Here is a 22,583-nt window from a genome sequence, read left to right as displayed (position 1 = left end):
TAGCAATGCTGCATATCTAATAAGGTATCCTGTATAGTATATATTCTGTTGCTTACTAGGTGAAGTACAACTAAACATTTTTGTTATCTGAGAAATCACAAACGAAGATATTTCGGTGATAGACCTTTTATAATCAACCAAACAATGCATAGTACTGATCTCTTTTTCTGATCCCTACAGATTAATTCTACTTGAGTGGACTAACATCCCTTAATGAGGCATGCATTCAAAACCTACTCTATTTCTGACATACTATTTAGACCTAGAAGTAGCATGAATACATATGCAAGACACATAAAAAAAGACTATATATCCTATATACAAACACACAGAGATACATATCTTCTGCAATTTCTAGACATGTTTTATATTGAAAGTAGAGAATTGATCTTGATTTAGAAAATGGTTGATTTAAAGGTGAATGACCTCACATTAATTTCTCCCAAATTATTTCTAGTTCGTCTTCATCACTGTTGGAAGAACTAAGAAAAGTCATTAATGATTTCACTTTATCTATCTTTTTATATAAATCATTGCTTTTTCTTTGATGGTAGAAATATATTCTGCTCATATGTTTTACCTTGATTGGAAATACTCAAGTAGAAAGTTGCATTTAGAACATGTAGAATTATGAAATTATGAAATCAGTTACTTCTCTAAACAATTCTCATTCTCAGCTCCTACATGAAAAATCAAGATACAGCATTCTTATTGCAACCCTCACAAACATTTTTACAGAGGAAAAAAGTGGTTCAAGCTGTGAAGTCATAGGACTAGTCATATCCTGGCTGTAAGAGTATTTGCTATGGGAAGACTGATTTGTGCAATTAATAATCAGCAATGGAAAATGGATCTGTTCTGCCTCTGTAGAAAAGTCTTCTGAAAGACAGCTCTGACAAAAATCTGTGAAAGGTCATGTTAAACCTTACCCACAAGAGAATAAAAAGTAGCAACAGATAGATACTGAGAGAAGGTATGACCCAGAATTCATAGGCTACAGAGGTCAAGCAATCATTTAACAGAAATAATGCACTGATTTACCACACATTTATCAAAAGAAAATCAGGGTTTTCAGAATCAATGAAGTTTCTTGAACTATTAAAGACTGATAGTAAGATGACAGTTAACTCCAGTGGTTATAATGTATTATGACTCAGCTAAATGCAATAAACAATCAGATAGAAGTTATGATTCATCCCTCTGTCCACGTGTCACTAAGGTAACAATGTACTCCATTATTTTTGTTCATTGTTTTCAGATTTATAAGTCAGGTCTAGAAGGGCAAATGTAAACATCTACTGGCGATTCAGCAGTGAACATAAAGAAAAGCCATATTTTAACTTTATAATACATTATGAAAAAAATACAAATTTTACACTTATTAACCCTGCAAGGTATTCTGTTAAAGTGTCCGAGTATGTTACAAGAAGATTGTGAAAAAAAAAAAACCCTAACAATTTTCATCTAGTCACTTCCACAGAGACTCTCCAAATCAAACTCAGAGGAGTAAGTCATCTGGTCTTTCATTTGTCATCGTATCACCTCCCTGTAGTCTTCTATTTCTCTGCCAAGTAGCATTCCACAAATGAATAGCTTTCTGGGGGTCAAATTTTTTGATATCTGGAGCGTTCATCTGAATTATCAGAAGATCCGTCACACTTTCAGACCTTAGTTTAGAGTGCAAATGCATCATGGTGAGTTTCATTTGACTGAAGCCTCGCTCTGTTTCAGCTGAGCTTGCTGGCAGAGTTAGGATCAAATCTACCAATGTCAGGATGTTGGGATACTTCTTTGAGCAATCTGAGTTCACCAAATCCCATGTCAAGGTCTGGATGTTCTGAAATCTAAAAAGCACGGTAAGAAATATATTTACAACTAGAAGTAAATGTATTTCCATAATCCTTTTGAGTAAATCAATAAACAAACACAAATGCAGTTTTCTTATTACCTGTTATACAGCTCTAATTTCAACATGCTCCATTCAGTTTCTACTTCACCTATTTTCACACTAGCAGCTTCTAGTATGAATTCATAATGTTTAGTCAAGACAGACACTTCCTTTTCACCAAATTCTACAACAGAGGCAAAACAAAAATATTTTTATGCTTTTAAAAAATTTAGAAGGTGCACTTCAAATAGCCACTATCACAATTCTATACCTTGTTTCATTTTTTCAGGCCATAGTTTAAAACTTCCAACAGTAGTTGCTCTCAAAACATCTTGACTTGCATCGCAAAAACAATCACGAAGCCTCTTCACCAAATTACTCAGTACTTTGGTTCGTTCTGCTGAAATATTTCCATTTCCAACAAGCTGATAACCATGAAAGTGCTGAATGGTCTCCATCAGGCGTTCCTTTGGACCAGTTCTGAAAAATACAAAATACAAAACAATATATAATACTCTTTTATTATATCCTAAGAGATTACAGTTCAGTTGTTAGAAATGCCGGACCTTGTTTGATACATGTGGAGTGTTTCCAGCGTTGACTGCACAGTTGCAAATACATCTGCAATGGAGGAGCTGTGATCCAGAGTGACACGTGACAAAATGTTAAGGACATTGATGACATCCAACAAGAAGTGAGAAAACTTGACTACCTCCATTCTCAGAAGGAGGTGTAAAAGGCCTTTAACTTTCTGATGGTTTGAGGCTCTTGAATCTCTTTCAATCTGGAAATCAATACAGAAAAAGCAAGCATCAGGTATATGTACCAAAATTAGCCATAGCGAATAATTTTTCCTGAAGTTATATCCAAATTTTAAATAATTTACCTTACTCAGATGTAGAACAATCGCAGGATAACTTTTAAGGAGAATTTGTAGAGCTGTTTGTAGACAAGGAAGCCACAGGGAGCCTCCAATGCGAGAAGGAATAGCTGGGTGTAACTTAATGGCTTCGTATGTGGCTTTGAGGTTACTCTTATTCAGAGGTGAGTTGTGATAGAAGTAATATGTATTTCTCAAGACATTGCTTAAGATGTTGTATAGCTGAATATTTTTCAGTGCTCCTTTGTAAGCCAGCTTTAGGCGGTGAGCAAAACAATGCACAGACTGTAAACAAGGCTGAATTTCCCTCAGAAGTTTAGCTACCCCACTGTTTTCTCCTACCATGACATCTGTCCCATCGCTTCCAAATCCAACTAATTTTCTTGACCAGTCTTGGCTTGCCAGACTGACCTGAAGATTTATTTGTAATGTTTCTTCAATTGCATTTTTTATAGTTGAAGCATCAGTTTTGTGAACAGGTTGAACACCAACAATCTGGCAATGGACTTTTCCTTCTTTTGCAAAGCGTACATAGACAACTGCAGCTGCTTTGAGTGTACTGTCTGCGACTCCATCACTAATAACAGAAAAGAATTTACATTTCTCCAGTTTCTCTTTCAAAGCTCTTCTTTCTACTTCAGCAATAAAATGTATAAACATTCTTGCCGACTTGTCATTTCTAAATACAGAACCAGTATCCACTCCTTTCATATCATCTAGTTTGCACATCCAGTCAAGGTCTGTAAAGGGACGACCAGATTTAGCAATAGCATGGCATGTTCTAAAAATATTTTCTGCTCTACCTAATGTTATGAGTTCATGCTCTTCAACATCTGCTCAGCAGAAGCTGTGTCTGGTGAAGCAGTACTAGCAGCTTCCATGCAACTAGCCCAGGCATGAGCTTCACTACTCTGGTGTGTATTTATAAGTTCAAGTTTGAAGTCATCAGTGCCAGAACAAAAATTATGAATGTTTTCCCCCAAATCCACGTTATGCTTACGACATGGAGCACAAAACATTATTCCCCTTTCATCATCATATTTTAACCAGGAGTATTTTGTTAACCATATTTTTGGAAACTGGCGATTCTTCTTTGTTCTCTGATGTTCCAGATCTTTCTTCTCTTTCCCTCTGTCACCAACTTCTCTCTTGCTAGAAGAATTACTCTTGCTTTTAAATTGCTTCAGTGCTCTTATGGCTATAATTTAGAAAGAAACAACTAAATATAAAATAGTTTTTATTGCATAAATTATCAATTGTATTTTTTCTTTTTTCATCCACATTTACTTTGTTAATTTGGGACTAGACTGTGACTTGAAATAAACAGCCATAAAAGAGAACAAGGAAAACTGAGATCTACTCTTAAATCACTTGGAGGCTACCCAGGACCTTTGTAAGAAATGGTCAGTTTTGACTCTGATTTCCTTTTGAATACCAGAAGTTTGCCAGAGTATGCAACCAATAAATTGCAGTAGCATCAGTACCATTTCTGAAACAGAGAAAAACAAAGTTAGGGGATGGAATTCAGAATGGTCTTTCAGGCAAAATGTCTCCAGAAGATACTACTGAGGTCACAAACCTATGAAGTTAACTTGGAGCAAATCCGTAAATACATAATCAAATACCTGTCACAGAATGCTTACGATGTTCTACAGCACATGTAGCCGACCTGATCTTCTTAAAATATATTTATCTGCAGAATGATTTTATTACTGCTTTGAGAAAGAGGAACTGTAGAAGCTTCACATTTTGTACTCAAAATGGAAACATACTTAAAGCATTGAGAGTGTTCTCATTATTATTTTCCCAAGTTGTTCTCAAGACGGTTGTTCTTGTATTTTGTAGGAGCAGATGCCATAAGCTGACATTCTTGAAAATTCTATCTCTAGAGCTCATGAATCTCCTACTTCCGGCAAGTAATTTAATGATTCTTTTAGTACACTGTTGCCATAAGGTCATGACTTTGAAAAGAAAGAAGTCAAATAATGAAATTCCGTGCAGAACTGAGGCAATAAAACTAAAAATCTATTCATTGGGAAATAGCAGAAGTAAAGCGCTGAGGAAATGACCTAAGAATAATCTGACTCCCCACCCTCCTTATTGTGATGTGTACGTCAAAAGGCAAAATTAACAATTACATTAAGCTAATCATAGAAAGAAATGCCATTTCTGGTGCTTTAAAAGGTCTTAAGAAAAAGAGTCCTTGTACCCCACTCTTTTCTATTTTACAAGAAAGAGCAAATTTTCATATATGCATTATTATACAATTTATGATAACTGTTCTGTTCCATTTGTCATAAAAATGACAGTTTTTCTGCTCCATTCTATTCTGAGTATCCTGAAAGACCATAATACTAAAAAATGTTAGGAACATACAGTTTAAATACATTTCCATTATGACTGATTCTTTTAAAGAACTTTAAATCTGAGGTAGCAGCTGTGGTCCACATGGACAGCAAAATCAACCTGACCACAGAAGCTTTTTCTGACCTGTGCCCAAGTACCATACCCAGGACCAAAAAGAGAGGAGAAGCATTCTTAGCATACAGTAAAGATTATAAACCTTCCCTAACATTAGGCAGCCACAAAACCACAAGAAGAGGTGAAAAAGAGATGGGGGCAAGATTAATGGATCTGCAACTGCAGAAGTCAGAGAATGGAAGGGACAAAATCGTAGAAACACCTCTATAGTGCCTACTGCTTCTTGAGGTGTATGGGCACCTGTAGAAATTTGCTGTTGATTAGAAAAATAGGGATCAGAGTAGATTCTGTGAGCCACTGTCAGGGATAAGATGCCCTGTGAGATGGACCTTCGAAGTTACTAAAATTTTTCAAGTTTTGGGATTTATTATTTCAAAACACAAGGGTTTGAACTCTCAGAAAAATATGTTTGGGACATCATGTGTTTGTAAGTGATCAGTTGTATGTGTCTTTAGAAAGACAGCGTATCCTTCAGTGTGTGAGAACAGTATATAGTGAAGAGGCATAAATCATCAGATAGCTCTACAACCCATCTAAACTATGATTATACTCATTAAAATCCTCCCTCTAGTATATTCTTACCATGCTTACCTAAGGAAATGAAGGTTATTCAGTTGTCTGTCTATATATCTCTACATCAATTTGTCTGTCTGCCAGTGATAATTTTAGAATGGTCAATTTGAACCAAGTTTGTCAGTAGGGTGGAGTTATGAAGGTCCTATAAATTTCTTTCAGATCTGTTTCAAGGTACAGGAAAAAGATCCTGTACTCCCACTGAGGAAAAAGTGGGGAGATGACCACCTTTTATCCACTCTGTGGCCAAGAGGCATAAGTCAGCCTAAACTCAGTTCCAGACCACACACAGCATCCAGTGCATCCTAGTCACAGTTGTGCAAGCAAAACACGCAGGTAAGATGGCATGAAAGAAAGACAACAGTTGTGGGGTTTTTTTAAATGAGGCTAACAGACATGGAAAGGAAGAGGAGATGGACAAGTGGGAGTAAACTGGGAACATGGGAAAAGGTAGGATTTGTTGCAGTGGTACTATGGAAAGAACACAGGATACAAAAGGAAGCCAGCCCATACTACTTATGAAGCAACCTCTTTTTCACATAGAAGTTTGTTATCAATGAAATCAAAAGGAAAACTAATGTAGAAAAAGCTACACAAGGTAGAATTTTTTTCATTCAAATCTTTTTAAAAGTGAGTATCATTCACTGATACACAAGGTGACATTGACAAGCATTTATATATATTTCGGTAAGCAGTGCAGAAACGTAATAAACAAATACAAAAAATAATTAGTGAAGAAATTAAGATTATGACCACAAGTGAAACTGAAAACAGAAAAATAAACATTCAGAAAGGAGCATTAAGAATGACAGCTGCATAAGTGTACACTAGATGCACATACCCTATGAACCAGGACTGTGACATTTTAAAGGAACATAAGAAAACAAGAGCAATCACCATGCCTCAGTTATAAGGCACAGATATACAAAATAGACTACTTCTTAGTGATACACTAGTCAGCAGTTTCCCTAAACTGAGGAACTGTAGTAAAGATTCAGATTATAAATTTACACAGCCAACAAAATATGAAGATTGCAAACCTACACTAGAGATGAGAATTATATTAACATTTTATTCCCTTTCACCAAATTTTACCAAAACATTTAAACAGATTCCTATTCCCCTCCATTTTCACTGAGAAAAATGTTTCCACAGCAATTACTGACTAGAAGTTTGGACGATGATCTATGCAAGTTATGCACCAGCGTCTGTAGCAATGCTACAAGGGATGAATGAGTGAAATAAACCCTGAGGCTCAATTATATTCATCTAACTTCACTAATCTAAAAGCTAGTAATATGGGATACTTCTGCCCTTAGACAAAAAAGACACTCATCACCTGCTACACTAATTATTACTGATTCTGCCATGTTATATGTCCAATCTTCATTAATTAGCAAGAATTGGGATTTTAAATTTAGAATCACACAGAGTAAGGTATGCCTGTTGCTGCGCAGATGCAATGAGGTGAAAAGGGAGTTCTTCTGTCATGCTAATTGAAATCTTAATACTTGGATATATACATTCAAATGCACAGAAAGATATACAAAAATGTTAAATACGTTTCATAAAAGTAATTGGGTAAACAAGATTTTTAAACACCATAGGCAAACAGTCACAGATTTCTGAAATTAAATAACATACATGATTTAGTAAGAGACATATCAGGAGGTGTAAGTGAAACTAAGTCAGTAGAATTATTTCTATTATCTGCAGGGAGAGGTATCGTATCTATTCTGGATCTCTGATTAAGGGCTTTATATCCCAAAAGTTCAGGCATTTTATATCCACATCACATAATTTTATATCCACATCCAAAGATACTTCCTCTGTCTACAAACTTAACCTTTCTTATATTCAAGTTTTGAAAGAAGCACATTGAAAAGAAGTATAGTCTTACAAAAGATAAGTTAAGAAATTATAAAGCTATTTCTATGCTCGCATATGGACTTCACTCTCCAGTCACATCAAAGTCAGATCATGAAGATTACTATTGTAAGATCTTGAATTTTTTCTGCAAAAGTGCTTGGGAAGAGAAAGCATAATCTATAGACATTATTCAGGGTCAGCATATAATTCTGACTGTTCCACTCAACAAAATATTCTATTAAAAAGGTAAAATTTCAGCTGAACTAGAAGCACACTTTAATATGCCTATTACAAATTTAGCTACACAGTAAAACTCATTTGACAAGTCTACAATTTGAAAAGAAATAACAATACAATTTGGTCATAGGCTTTCCTCTATGTTTTACTGGTTCGCATCTTAGCAGACTATTTTATAGTTTTATAAATAAGCATTTTAAACATTTTTTGGATATTGGATATAGAAGTTTTTTAAATCTGACTGAAGTTTATTTCTGATGAATAATCAGTTCTATAATTCAAACTGGAATGGTTCATTAGGATCATGACTGTGAAAAAACAAAATTTAAAATTCCCTAGTGTAATTCAGTCATAAGATGGAGAACGGAAGTCTGGGACAGAAGCTATTTTGATCTGTTTGGTAATGCAAAACATTACCAAAATTGGATTCTCTAAAGCAGAATGCTTTAGAAGAAAACGGAGACATTCCAGATGTGTACTAATTGAATTGGCAATAGATGTGGTCATAAGAAGAATATAGTGCTAAAGGGAATCAAAGGGGATGAGGTGTAATAGATGGTTAGTTTAATTTTGTTGATGAGAACAGAACACAAAGAAACTATAGAAGAGAAAAGAAAAAAAAGTGAGTGTTAGAAGCGCGACTTAAAACCTGCCACAGTTCTTCCTATAAAAAAGCAGCACATTCCTGAGGCAATATATTAAAGCACTATTAACAAATTGATCAAAGGAGTTAGTGAAATTAACAAATACTGCAGAGCCACCTTGAGTTGGGGCAATGGCACTTGGAATAATAAAAAAAATAGTAATTTAATTATTTCCTTATCAAATGAAAGACTATGTCAATAGGTAGGAAGGTCCAGCACAGGCTGCATTTTTTGTCCATCGGTGCTTAGAATGGTGGGTAATGTGCTTCCACGGAGAACCAAGTATGCAGGATAGAACAAAGTTGTCTGTGATGAATCGGCAGGTCTTTAATACTTTAAATTCCTAGGAAACACAAAACTGTTTACAGTTTTTATAAGATTTCTTTTGTAAATACCAAACAATATTTAAGTATATTGGCACTCCTACTTTTTGCTTTCATGTTGGCAATTTGTGAAACATAACTTGAAAAGACATCCTTTTGACATTTAACAAATATCCTGTGAGAAAACTCTTTACATGTTTATTTCTTCCAACATAATAATTTCTTCTTTGTTACTCTTTGTTTTGCTTGTATTTCTAGGTAAAATTCTTCTTCATGTAATCTCCATAATGCTATAGAAAATAAACCTAATATTTCATTTTCAGAAAAACTTTAGGAATTTTGCTATTTACATAGTGCTCGTTTGTGTGGATTTCCATTATGAATGCTCAGGGGACTGCTCAGGTGAGTAAGAATTAGAAGACTAAAATGTTTGGCAGCAAATCTAAATCTATTTAGAGGTTCTCCAAGACAGGGGTTAGTTTGTTGCTTTTTTGTTTCTCCTTTAGATCTGCTGTCCAACAGTTTCACTGCCAGTGTGCTGGGTCCTTTAGTGTTTTTCCCTCTTTTGTTCAGTAAGAGACTAACTGCTAAGGAGGCATGAATTTTCTGTTGAGCATTCTATTGAACAAGGGGTGACAGAAGGATGTGAAAAAATTTCCAGATGTTTTAGGACAGTAAGGATTTAACTCCTCCTGTGGAGTCTCTGTAATAAAGGGGAGTTGTTGGCTTAGGAAATCTGGGATGCGATTTATGCGGTCGTAGAATGTGTAAAAGAATGGGAGGAAGTATTTTAAAGATGACTTGCACAGCTTGTGCTTCCCATCCTGGTTCAGCTATCCAAAAAGGTAAATATCTTTCTTAATCGTCACCAGATGGTAGAAGAATGCTGTTGCATGTTCTTTGGGACCTTATTTTAAACAACAATTCCTTACCATTGCCCCAGACAACATGCAACAGCAATCTTTTGCTGTCTGGTGACTATTAAGTCAAGATATTTGCCTTTTTGGGTAGCCGTACCAGGCATCTTGGGTCATTTTAGTGAATACAATATTATCAAAAGGATAATATTGTAGAAAGATAAAGATTTCATTTGTCTTCTTGCTAATTATTACAAACGTGCAAGGAAAATAGTTGTTCTGCCTTAACCATGTCAAGAATATTAGAGTTTGTATTAGACAAAATTTTTTGCTTTTAAATATCCTAATGAGTAAATGATTTAAAAACAACAGAAAACCTTTCAGGTGGAATGACCAGTCAAACTGGTATCTGCATTTCACCTCTATGGCACTATCTAATCATTAGAAATGTACAGATCTTTAGATTTACATGGCAGTATGCATGCAATACTATCTGCTAAATTAATCTCTATAGATGAGTTTGGAATGCTTACCCACCCACCCATGCTCCTACACTATAGATACGGTGATATGCATCTCTCTAAAGGAAAACTGTAAAGATCTCTCTGCCTAAAATTGGTTCATGCTCAAAAGGTAATTGGAATTTCTCTATAAATATCCATGAAAAGCATTTTTGAATAAAGAATTAAATTCGACTTCTTTGTGCCTTTGTGGCCTTGTTACATTGAAGAGTTGAATCAAGAATTGTAAGTACATGTTTACAAATTGTACTGCATGATCTTAGTGGCAATCATACTAAAATTATAATTATAATATGGAACACTGGTAGTAATGAAACCCTCTGCAAACATATGTTTAACTACTTTCCATCTCATTTTAAAACTGCTTTACCTAAAGTATTTTGTAACATTTATAGAGCAGTAGGAAGTTTTGCAAGAAAAGTCTTTTCAAGCATCCTAAGCCTAAGGTTCCCATAATTAGAGGGTAGGCACGCAATAAATGCATGTACAAAGGAAAAAAAAAATAGATATCTGAGTTAACACTTGCAAATCACCCAAAACAACTGGCACATATTGACTTGAAGAATATAATGGTTAATAGTTATAATAGAACCTATATAATAGTTTCATGAAAGTACTGATGCCTTTAAAAATGTGTTTTAAAATAATGTTCACTGAGCTATGAATTCATAAACAAGTTAAAGACTTGCATCTTTAAGCAAAGTCAGTATGACACATACCACTCTCATAAACATATTACAAAGACAGCTGTTAGAGGAATATTAAGTACATGGTCTTGAGGATATAAAGCCCACAGCAAAGACATTAAAAGCTTTCAAGTGGTCTGGTATTTCACATTTTCAATATTCTGCACTATGACTTTACTTTTAAATGTAGCAGGATCTTTAACTGTAGTATGATCTTTAACAATATAGGTTACTAATATTTAGTCGCTCCCAGCAGTTACTTTAAATTTTAAGTAGGTAACTAACAGTCCTTCAGGAGTGAAAAGGAAAGATTTTTCTTACCTTTAGGTGCCACCTGTAGAAACTGCTTATGAAGTGCAGTAAGTTGTGAAATAGTTAGAGTACCACTTCCAGAGGTCTCTATGTGTGGAGCATGTGGTGAAGGAACAGGGTCAGGAATCACTTTTACATCACTGCTGATGAAGAAATCTGTTTCTTCTAAAGCAATTTCATATTGGATTTTGCTAGAACTCTCTATATGATGTCGTGCAACCTCAATCAGCTTTTCAACACTGTGAAAGTGTAAATGCAGAAAACAATTAGTACTTTTAATATACAGTGTTAATAACTTGTGTTCAAATTTTAATGTGTTTACACTTTGAGAGCTTTCCTGAAGTAAGAATTACAAATTCTCTGTGTGAATTCTGCACTCAGCAAAATCATTATGAAATATAGTCCTCCTCTGGCAGCAAGAAATCCTTTGACTGTGGTAGGAAATTTATATAACAGCATATCTAAACCACAAAAGAGACCTGATGCAAAAATATGAAAGCATGAGACTTTCTTTACTCCGTAAATTTTATAGGGGTTGAGCATACATGTTCCATCTGTAATCATCCTTTAGCCTATTTCAATGCCTTGTCTTCTGCTCTGCCCCTAAATCCCGGATGTACAAAGCACTTTCTAGGGTAGCATTGTGGAGAGACATATGAACTCCTGTTTCAAGTATAATGAGTACAACTTATCCAGGGAAAGACGTCAGCTGTCTATAACATTCAACTAGAAATAGGTTTGGCCTGGGGTGTCAGGTCAAACGACATGATGTTCTGTAAACATTGTGTCTTTCGTAGCGCTTGCTCTCAGGAAAGGAAATAAAACTGACTGGAAGGCAGAGGCTCAGCCTCTTTGAGCTGTTGCCTGTTAAAGCCTTCATCTCCTACATTCCTGTCTCTCATCTTGGGCTTGCCCTGACATGGATCAACTAGCACTGTCCCAGGTATGCTTCAAAAGTTAGTACAGGCCAGAAACATTTTCCAAAAGGCAAAGTGAGCCCTTTCGTTTGGAGAGTAAAATCCTTTAATAAGATGGACATAAGCCATTCTATGCCAGATGGCCTAAGTGTCATAGAGTGGTCCCAAGCACATTTTATCTACTACGACAGGAAAAATGCAAGGAAGAGCTTTTTTTTTTAATGGACCTTGAAATAATTTTGAGAAATGTTATACATGGTGGTAGTAAGAGTAGGTGGAATTTTCCAGCATGTGTAAAGCACAGGAATGAAAATAACCCCACAATCCAAAGTGACAGAAGCCAATGAAGTGATACAGAGGCTTCTACTAAATGGAATAACTGCTTGTCTGCTGATGCCCATAAATCTGCTAAATTGGTAGTCTAGAAAAACAGCAGAACTGATAATTACCTCTTCTGCTGCCAGCAGAACCTTCTAATCATCCAAAAAATGAGTTATTGCCATTCAGGTATTTAAGATAAAATTAAATTCCAGTTCATTAAATTAAATTATTATTTTTGACTTTTTTTTTTTTCAAATTATTTGCTTCTATATAAACAACTATCTTTACTAGCATAGTCTAGTTTGAAAAAAAAGGTTCCTGTTTAAAATTGCATATACATTACCTGGACATTTCTGCCAAGAACCTGGATCCGAGCCACTTTTCCATATCTTTATAAGCCTCTTCTGCTTTCATTGTTAGCTCTTCAACAAATGCTAAACCTTTTTCTTTTATAAGTTCTAGTCGAGATTTTGCAGCTACCTCTGTTTAAACAGTAATGTCATAATAATTAATATTTGTAAAATTTGAGGAAAATTCTCAGTCTTAAGACCCTAACATTTAACATGTTAACCTGTTCTTGGGCAGTAAAATATTTATTTAATTTCTCATATTCTTGAAAAAATTCTTGTGATTTGAATTTTACAAAAGTGTGTCTTCTATAAGCATAAGAATTCACAAGGTAACAAACATCATAATAAAACTAATACAGAGGTGCCCGGGATGTGTAAGTAGAAGTGACATTGAATTAAATTAACACTATACAGCAAGAGACCGAGAAGCTTAATGATGCAAGTGTGAGTACCCTGTTATGGATAAATTTTAGAGAAAACACATCTAAATCATTACGCATGTTAATCACAATAAAAGTTTGGTTTTCTGTTTCTAACCTCCAGCCCTTTAAAATTAACCTCACTGGTTTTGCTCCAAGCTGCCTACATATGACTATTTTATATCCTAAAACTCAGGCTGCATTAGACAAGAGTTTGGTTAGTGAGCACTAAGAAAATATTCACCTCTACCAAAATTATGCATTGAGTATTTACATGAAACTTTTAAAAACATTGAGAATTTAATGATTTTTAGTTTTCAGAATGGGAAGAACTAAGAAAAAAAAAAAATCAGTCTCTCACTGAGAGGCTAATACTTTAAAAAAAAAGAGCTAAAAGGACAAGAAATGGGAACAAGTCAGCAATGCCCAAAGTGAAAATTATGCCAAGTGGATGAAAAGACAGCTAAGGAAATGTATTAAGAGATACATGGAATGGGTGCTGAAAGATATTCAAAGCCTTACAAAAGAAGAGTACGAAAAGAGGACCAGTAGCTAGAGATTATTTTCAATCCTGAAGGCAAATTCAGTATTCAACTTGATTTTTCTTCATATTTAACCTTCTGTACTGCAGAATCTTTTAAACAATTAATATTACATAGTAATTGGTACAGTGACTTCAAAGTTAAAGACTGTAAAATTATTTACATTCTCATCCTTATTCTATATGCTACTAAGTTTTCAAAATACTTAGGTTTAGGGCTGAAGCTTTCTTTAGGCAATCAGTGTAGAAAGATGGACCCTGAAAAATATAAGGCATGTCCTTTTAATGTTATTTCTCAGTCACAGCAGCATGCAACTCTGCACACTTTCTGTTTTGAGCAAGAAAGAGTTCACGTTCAAAATGTTAACCATAGAATGGATTTGGGTCTCACAGAGGGTTATTATATTTGATGGCAAAGACATAAGAGTAAAGGTTCTAACCAACTGAAAGTACCTAGTGGATGCTCTGTGCCTGTCTAGCAACCTTTAATACGGTTCAAGGCTGCCTTATTTGGCACTTCTCTGCATTTTCTTTGAGTTGCTGCTATCAATATGTTACAAAGATAAGTGTATGACAGTTTTTGTCTCCCTGCATTTTCAGAAGCAGGTACTGCACAGTTCACTTATAAAGCTGCTCTCTTAACAGTAGCAGAGCAAAAGGCAAGGCACGTTGATGCGACAGAGAAACAGGATATGAAATCAACATTAAAAACTTAGCAACTGTCCACAACTAGTGACTCTGCTAGTCTCTGTGTATGTGTGTAACCAAAAGCACAAGCATCCAGATACCATAGCTGTAAGTGAAACTATGATCCTCAAATGCCCCAGCTATATGCCTGTGCAATTATGAAATACAGCTCAAAATATTTAGTCTTCCTCAGATTCCTACTTTGGCTTTTTTTTAAAATATAAGATGAAAATGAAGCAACCTCAAGGAAAGTTATTCATGTCCATGAATCCTAAAATTCATCTTCATACTATTAAGATCTTCAAAGTTACCACCATTCCTCTCCTCATTATCCCAAAAATCTTAGAATATTTATTCCTAAATTGCTTTTGGATTAAACCATGTTGAAACTGGTAGGTGTACAAGCATTTGGTCTGGTGTGGACCTAAAGAAGCCTTATGAATTTGTGCTTTGTTCATTAACTGCTGTTTGCCCTCTATTTTTCATAATAAATACTGTGCGAAAGTTAGCCCACCAAGGAGGTAACATACATGATGATGGGCTTTCCAACTGTTGCCAAACAGAATCTCTAACAGCTAGGTTCTATCTTCCCTTTAGTGAGAAAGAGGTCATCTTCTTCTACCCTAAACCCCTCTTCAAAAAAAATTTTAACCCATTTTCAATTTGGGACTTCTCTTTTTCAGACATCTAGTTCTGGCTGAAATTGACCAGTTGGCTTGGAAGTTATTGGGTAAGATAGACAAAGAGACAGAATGACTGAACTATATGTAGTTTTTGGAAGGGTCTGTCTGGAAAGGAGTTTGGAAGAATAAACAAAATCTGTGTCTTGCTGCTTGAATCCCATGTGGCTTGAGGAAGAGGGAATCAGAGAGAAGAGCATCAATGAAATATATAATTGCCAATAAATTCTTTCCCAGATCAAAACATTTCAAATACTGAATTCAATTCAATTGAATACCGAAGAGTGGCTAACCACCTACGTGAAACTTATTCTCTCATGTTGAATACCTGCTTAGTCAAGGAAAATGAAATTAAACAAAATGAAACAGAAGAGACAAAAAGAATGAAAACCAAATTTCTATTTTCAATATATTTACCACAAAATCACTGATGACTACTACCCTAAAAAAAAAATCCTAATTTCTCCAGACATTCCTTTCTCTCCCCTCCTTTTTCATACTTATCCATCCATTTTCCCTAGAGTTTCTGGATAGTTTTGAATACTACACTACCTAAATTAGGAATAACAATCACCCCCCAATATAAGCAACCAAATAGTAACATACCCTCTTGTTTCAAGGCACTGAAATATTCTTGCTTTATTTTAAGTGTCAGTTCTTGTTTCTTTATTTCTTCTGGGTTTATAGGAACTGGACTGACTTCAACCACAGATGCAGTAGAAGGTGGTCCTGCAGGAAAATAGACCTCTCACAGTCTTTGGACTTTGTTGGTAAGTTTGTGTATCCGTACACAGGCACCCACAAGACAGCACATTTTTTGAAATGAAAAATGGCACTTTCCACCTTACTTCATGTGACCATTTATGAGAATACAACGGTAGTTACTCAGGTGTCTTATGTCAGCATAACATATTTAGATTTCTTCAAATGTGGTTTACATCTGCAAGACATGCTAAGATTGACACTGCATAAAATTACTCCAGCATATACAATTGTATTAAAATTGGTGAAATAACATCCTAAAATGTATTTCTGAATGGAGAATCATGACTGAGTAGGTGTGCCTCTGTTGTGATCCTAGATGGTCAAAATATCCTCTTTGAGCCTAAAATCTACCGATTTATTACAACCAGCACATAAATAAACCTCTTTTGAATGATAGCTGTCACTTCTGGAGCAAATTCAATTTTAGCGAACTATAGTAAAAGTGCTATGTTAGTAAATATCATTGGTTACCATCAAAGCAATGAAAAGAACAATAACGCTATTTTAAAAAAATCATAATATGTAGAAGAAAAAAAAAGATAGGTATGTTATTTCATGTCTTTCTAAATCATTGTTAGCTGCTTTTGCAGCTTGTTTTAACTTAGGTATCAATGAACAGACTATGTAAAGGTATTTTATCATGTTTTTAAAGATTGCATGAAATTCTGCAGTCACAACACTTCAACAATTACTCAAAAATATTAAAATATTTGTAACTGCTTTGTCCTAGAAGAAGAGCAGATGGAGCTGTTACAGAAAAAAATAATGGCATCTGCATGATACATAAGGTCAACATAAAGCAAACAGTCAAATCTAGAAATTAGAAAATCACACGTAATAAGTTGTATCACTCAGTCAGTAGCCTATAGCTGTTTTCTAGGGAATTCTTCTGTTACAGGAGCACTACAGTAATACTGTATTTGGCATGAAATCAAAGTTTATACTTCAGCTACAGATACATCAGCTGATACTTCATCTTCCACAATGAGGAATGCACAGCTGAGTTCTAGTTGCAGTTCTGTCACTTTACAGTTTTGTGATTTCAGGTAAGTCATCTAGTACCAGGTCTGAACAAAGATTTAGTTCCAAGAAGCAATCCACAAACCCCAACCTAGCCACTTAGCACACAATAGGTGAAAGCTGATGAATTTTTTATCTCAAAACTTTTCCAGAAATCTGAAAAATCTGCTACTCTCTTGGCTGGTCTGAGATGCTAAGCACACACCTAAGGCTCCCTGGGGCTCACAAATTAGGTATCCATGTGGTTAAGTAATTGCAGGGCTATACTTGTTCACGGTACTATTAGCAGAATTAACCAGAGAGAGAACACTGAGTACAGTGCAAATAAAATGTCTGTCAAAGAAAAAAAGTCAGCCACTTTATGCATAATAACTCTGCAGTTACAGATTTCTCCCTTGGAAATGGAGTACCTGAATTTCAGGCTACCCTCACACCCGCAGGGCTTAAGCCACTCTCTTGCTATGTAGAATGTGTTTACAAAACATACAAAGTTTAGGCTACTAGCCTTGCTTCCTGCTGGAGGTATGGCATTTTGCAGAAAGAAGTGGAAGTTACTTAAACCACTACCTGCTCAAGGAAATATTTATGAAAAAATGTATAAACAGCATTGCATGCCAGGATTCCTTCCAGCAGACTGCCTGAATTGCTAGGCTAAAGAAATATGGTATTTAGGTCTGTTTTTCTTTTGCAAACAAATTTTGTACTCTCACCTGGTTGGACATATTCTTGCCAAGCCTATGAGCAAGATCTACCTCAATGGGAGTCTGCTCTTTTTTAGGACTACGTATGCCATTAGATTTTATGTTCTTTATTTACACCATGTTACAGATATATATAAAAATGACAGATCTTGAGAGATCCATGCTACTATATGGCTGATAAATTAATTCCAAAATATCTTGGGGTATTGGATAATTTATCCATTCTATTCCAATACTTTTATTTTAATATTTGAAATATTTTGACTTATGACTGCAAAGTAGGCAGAATTTAATGGAATTTTATTTAATTTGATAAACTAGTTCTATTCAACTCCAAAACAGCACATGGAGAAAAATTAATATTTACTTTCTAGGTTCTATTTAGAATATTTATTCCTACGTAATAAGAATAATAACACACGTGATTAAATAAATGCAATTGCCATTCAAAAGCCTCTGCACTCCTTTATCACTACCAGCTTTTCACATTGATACATCACATTTGACATTTCAAAAGAGAAATTAAATCCAAATTAAATGTCTTGGCTTACGATTTTCTGTATTACTGACGTATTTACATTTTAGTAATTTCAAGCACTACTAAAACAAAGTCTGCATTTCAAATACCTTTCTTTTTTGTAGCTGATTTGGGGGAAAGCTTTTTGGTATCTTTGGCATCTTTCCCAGTAGCTTTGCCTGAAAGTGTCTGTGAAGATTTCAAATGTTCTTTCAGTTCTAGCTGCTGACGTTCTTTTTCTTCCTCCATTTCTTTAGACTGTATTTCAGCTGTTACCTTGACACCAGTCACACACAGTAAAGTACATAGTATCAACACTGTGCAACTACTGTTTTAAATAGTCTATACTTGCTGAAAGTACTTGCTGAGACATACACACATAAATAAAACAAAGGAGATATTTTAACTAATTAAATTGATTACATTTTGATTATTTATCAAAAATAAAATTCTACAGCAAAAATGCAAGACAGAGAGATAGAGATTTTAATTCTTGTAACCCATTATCTGTACTTTAGGAAAAAGTGAGAAATACAAGAATCAACAGCATGCAAAGCAAGACTACAGTTACACTGTAAGGATGCAGAAATTAGCTTCTTTTAAAATGATCAAAAAGTAAAGAAAAAGCGAACCTAGAAACCAAACATTTGAGAAGCCCACCTAATTGACTTTTAGCTATATATAAAAAAGAATGTAACCATTGCTTTTGAAGCTGTGAAAAGTTTGAGCAAACATTGCACCACAGGATAAAACTTGTCCCTTTTCTCATGCTTCTATTGAGGGATAAGGGGAGAGTTTATTGTGGAAGAAGTAGACATACAGAGTCAACATTCAAATTATCTCTCTCAGTAATGAAATGAAAGGGTCAGTTATAAATACTGAGGTGCTGATAATAGACAGATTCCAAACTTTTCCTCATAGAAACGCAAACATATTCAATGGAAATATTAGTGGTGGAGCAAGAGGCATGAAATTGAGATACACAGTGAAAAGGCTGTGTGTTTAGGCTGCCTACTGAATGGGAGGCTTTGACTGTCCAATCCAGAAACATTTAAGTAAATAAAACATTCCTTACCATATTTGATACTGCTGTTACTGCTGTTTGCCAGGTATCAGTAATAAGATTTTCATCTTTCCCAAAAGTGGCCACTCCATTTTCAGAATTCTCATCCTTAGCACTCTTCTGTAGAGATCCCTTGCTTTTTGACTTGGTATTGTTTGTTTCTGGTGAAGGCAGTTTCCAAGAAACTAGAGGAATCCTTAAAAATAAAATATAAGGCATAATTCACACGCCCCTTTATATGAAGTGTTAATTTATAACTACATTGGAGAATATGCTAAGAGAATGAGAATGCTGTTTTCAAAATTTGCCATAGCAACAGAAAAGGGATGAATTTTCCTTGTGACCAAAAGTAGTGAAATGTGTGGATGACAAGAAAATGGCCTAATGTAACTACAGAAGCTAAGGAATAATAATAGATGGATAAAACTACATCAAATGACTGTGTGATCTGCCGATATATTCTACATGGGCTAGAAGCTCAGCCTCATTACTCAGATAGATATTTTCTAAATGAACTGTAAGTATTTTAAAAAAGCAAGTGCCATTATTGACAGCATTTTCTATATTGTGAAATTATTTGATGGCATCCCTTACCTTTTAACATGGCATTCAGTTCTGTGCATCTTTGTAGGCTGCTTTGATTTACATTTGTCATTACATAACCCATTTAATTATGTTTGTTGGTGCAAATTTTAAATCTGTTAATGTTCCATAGTAATATTTAACTTAGTTATGTGAGGATTATTTCTGGAAACTGTCAGCAACAGAAGGAAGCAGGAAACATTCCTATAGCAGATTTCTTTCTAAGGCAGCTTTTAAAATGTTTTGTAATTCAGAGATGCATTAGTGAAAATGACATAGGTAAATCAGTAGAAAATCAGGAATAAATTAAACCTATAAGATGATTCAAGATTCATCATTTGAATATAATCCCTGGTTAAAAATTCTTATTTCCCCATCCTTTGAAATATACACAGATGTATTTCCACACACCCCCACAACACTATCAGTGCATTGTATTTGTTGATACTTGTATAATTTAATAATGCATTTCTACCTTCTTGATTTGTTTTGATCTTCTTTCTGCTCTACATCAATAATATTTAACAATGGGAGTCTAGTAAAATCTTGACCGTCATCTGTTGGGATTTTTCCTTCCATTGCCCTATAATAGTCATGAAGAAGTCTCTTTGTATCTTGAAAACGATCCACTTCAACCTCACGAAGAAAAGGCAAAAAGATTGCAATTCAAAACAGGACAGAACAGATTTCTGTTACATTTTTAAATACATGATAGCAGAAGCAATACTAAATCCTAAGAGTTTGAGGGAATGCAACAAATTTGAAAATTTATAGTGTATTCAATGCATCCTTCTAGTTGCATCTATAATGTCTTCACACTGGTATTTTTAAGGATTAATAAAAAATCTTAGTTGCTAGAATAGGAACAATTATTTACAATAAATAATGTTTGATGCATTAAATTTAATTACAATATATTTTGATGTATATATATTTCTATAGTAGCAAGTATACAGGTACCAACAAAATATAGGGATCTTTTTGATCAAAAGAAATGAAAACCTTAATAGCATAAAATAAAAAGGGTTAAGTGATGGAGGAAATTTTAAAAACAAATATAGTTTTTCTGCACCAAAGAAATCTACAGACTTTACACACTTAAGTGTCTTGAAGATCTTTTTGTGTGAATCATCTTGGAAGGAATCAAGTAAGATTCAAAAAATATTTAACACCTGTCATGTTTTGATTTATTGATACAGTATGGTGTTAGTTTCTAACTGACAAAACAGTACTAAATATTCATGGGAAAATGCACAAAACCACATTCACAAAATGAAGGATAAAACCTTTGTGGTGTAAACCAGCACTTATCCATAAGTTAAGGAGAAAATATCTTCTAGTATAACAGTGTGTACACAGAGAGGTAGCAAGAAATCTGATAAACGGCATTTATACAAACCTACGTGTTTATACAGTAACAGAGCCACCTGGGGAACATATGTACCTTCCCACAGAAAAACCCACAGATGGAGAACTCAAGACCAAAGAAGCCTATTTTTGGCTGCTTTTCAAACAAAGCCATAACATATAGTTATTATAATTCTAGTTCTGTAGTTTTAGCATTAATAATTCATTTATTTTGGGGAGTATATATAAAGTAAAGAGAGTAAAAATGGTTTCCTTTGCATTTTTCTTCAGGAAAATAAAGGCTTATATATGGTTAATACATGTATTTGTAATTTGAAATGGCTATTCTGCATATCCACACAAGACAGATGAAATTAGATTCATAGTGAATCTCCTCTGGACTGCATCATACATATCCATGAAATTCTGCTAGAAAACAGTCAGGATTGCAAAATTGTACGTGAATATACAAGGAGAAAAAGAAAAGATTTAAGCTCAGCAATATTACTTTATTTGGCTCCCTTATGCATATAAGTAAAGATGTATTTTTTTAATACTCGGTCCTGTAAATATCATAATTACAGGATGAATGTGGTTCAGTTAGTCAGCAGTTATTTGGTATTTCGACCTCTCTCTTTAGTTGGTGGCCTTAAGTCTTTATTTAGGGCATTATTTAGGCTCTTTGAAAACAGAGTTACTAGTTTGCTTACTATAGCAACTGACTACTTCACAAACTTTACTTAAATTACCACAACACTCATATGAGATAAGAGACTAGTTCCCTTGTTTATTAAACATATAAAAATAACACAGAGAATTAAAGGGAGAAAGCCCACCCTAAACTACTTAGGCCTGATTTTTTCAGCCAGATTAGCATCACATGGGACATGTTTAAAGCATTGTTTTCATTGTCTTCTTTAAAGTTGCCGAAACTTTCACAGGATGGTTTCTCAGTTTACAGAAAAGCCTAGTCTAGTCTAGTCTATTCCAGTCCAATCCAGCCCTAAACCAAATTTATGCACCTAGACCAGCAGTCACAGGGAAATCTTACTTTACTTCAGGATCTGAAGTAATTAATCGTCAGGCTGAGTTGACAGGAAAGGCTTAACATGGGGGAGGGGAGAGCCAACTAATTGAAGACAGTCTCTTGAAAACTTAAGTTAGATGCGTGAAAGCTGAGTCATATTTGAACAGATTTGCTCAAGAGCAACAAATGACATCACATTGTCAGAAACATTCTTTGCAATTTTTTTTCAGTCTGTAGGTAAAATTTCAGGCCACATTGGTAAAATTACAACTGAAGTAATTTTGTGATATGGGAAATACAGGACAACCTTATCAGCAAGTGGGTCTACAACAGCAGTGAATTATGTCATTTGTAAATTAAAAGCCGATGTAAATA

General features: G+C 34.7%; 1 protein-coding gene across 1 annotated transcript in view; it reads right to left on the bottom strand.

Moving 5' to 3' along the window:
- Window positions 1-1,673: 1,673 nt before the first annotated feature.
- SPEF2 (sperm flagellar 2) overlaps window positions 1,674-22,583 on the bottom strand; it is a 64,849-nt gene continuing 43,939 nt past the window's right edge. The window contains 13 exon segments of the mRNA XM_059833990.1: window positions 1,674-1,712; window positions 1,715-1,844; window positions 1,949-2,105; window positions 2,160-2,368; window positions 2,455-2,672; window positions 2,775-3,583; window positions 3,586-3,966; window positions 11,281-11,510; window positions 12,853-12,991; window positions 15,793-15,915; window positions 18,300-18,465; window positions 19,265-19,448; window positions 20,310-20,470. Coding sequence (XP_059689973.1) covers window positions 1,674-1,712; window positions 1,715-1,844; window positions 1,949-2,105; window positions 2,160-2,368; window positions 2,455-2,672; window positions 2,775-3,583; window positions 3,586-3,966; window positions 11,281-11,510; window positions 12,853-12,991; window positions 15,793-15,915; window positions 18,300-18,465; window positions 19,265-19,448; window positions 20,310-20,470 — 2,946 coding nt within the window.

This window comes from Gavia stellata, chromosome Z (assembly GCF_030936135.1).
Source record: "Gavia stellata isolate bGavSte3 chromosome Z, bGavSte3.hap2, whole genome shotgun sequence".
NCBI classification, from domain to species: Eukaryota; Metazoa; Chordata; class Aves; order Gaviiformes; family Gaviidae; genus Gavia; species Gavia stellata.
The sequence above is the reverse complement of the archived record's forward strand: the minus strand, read 5'-3'. Positions and strand labels throughout refer to the sequence as shown.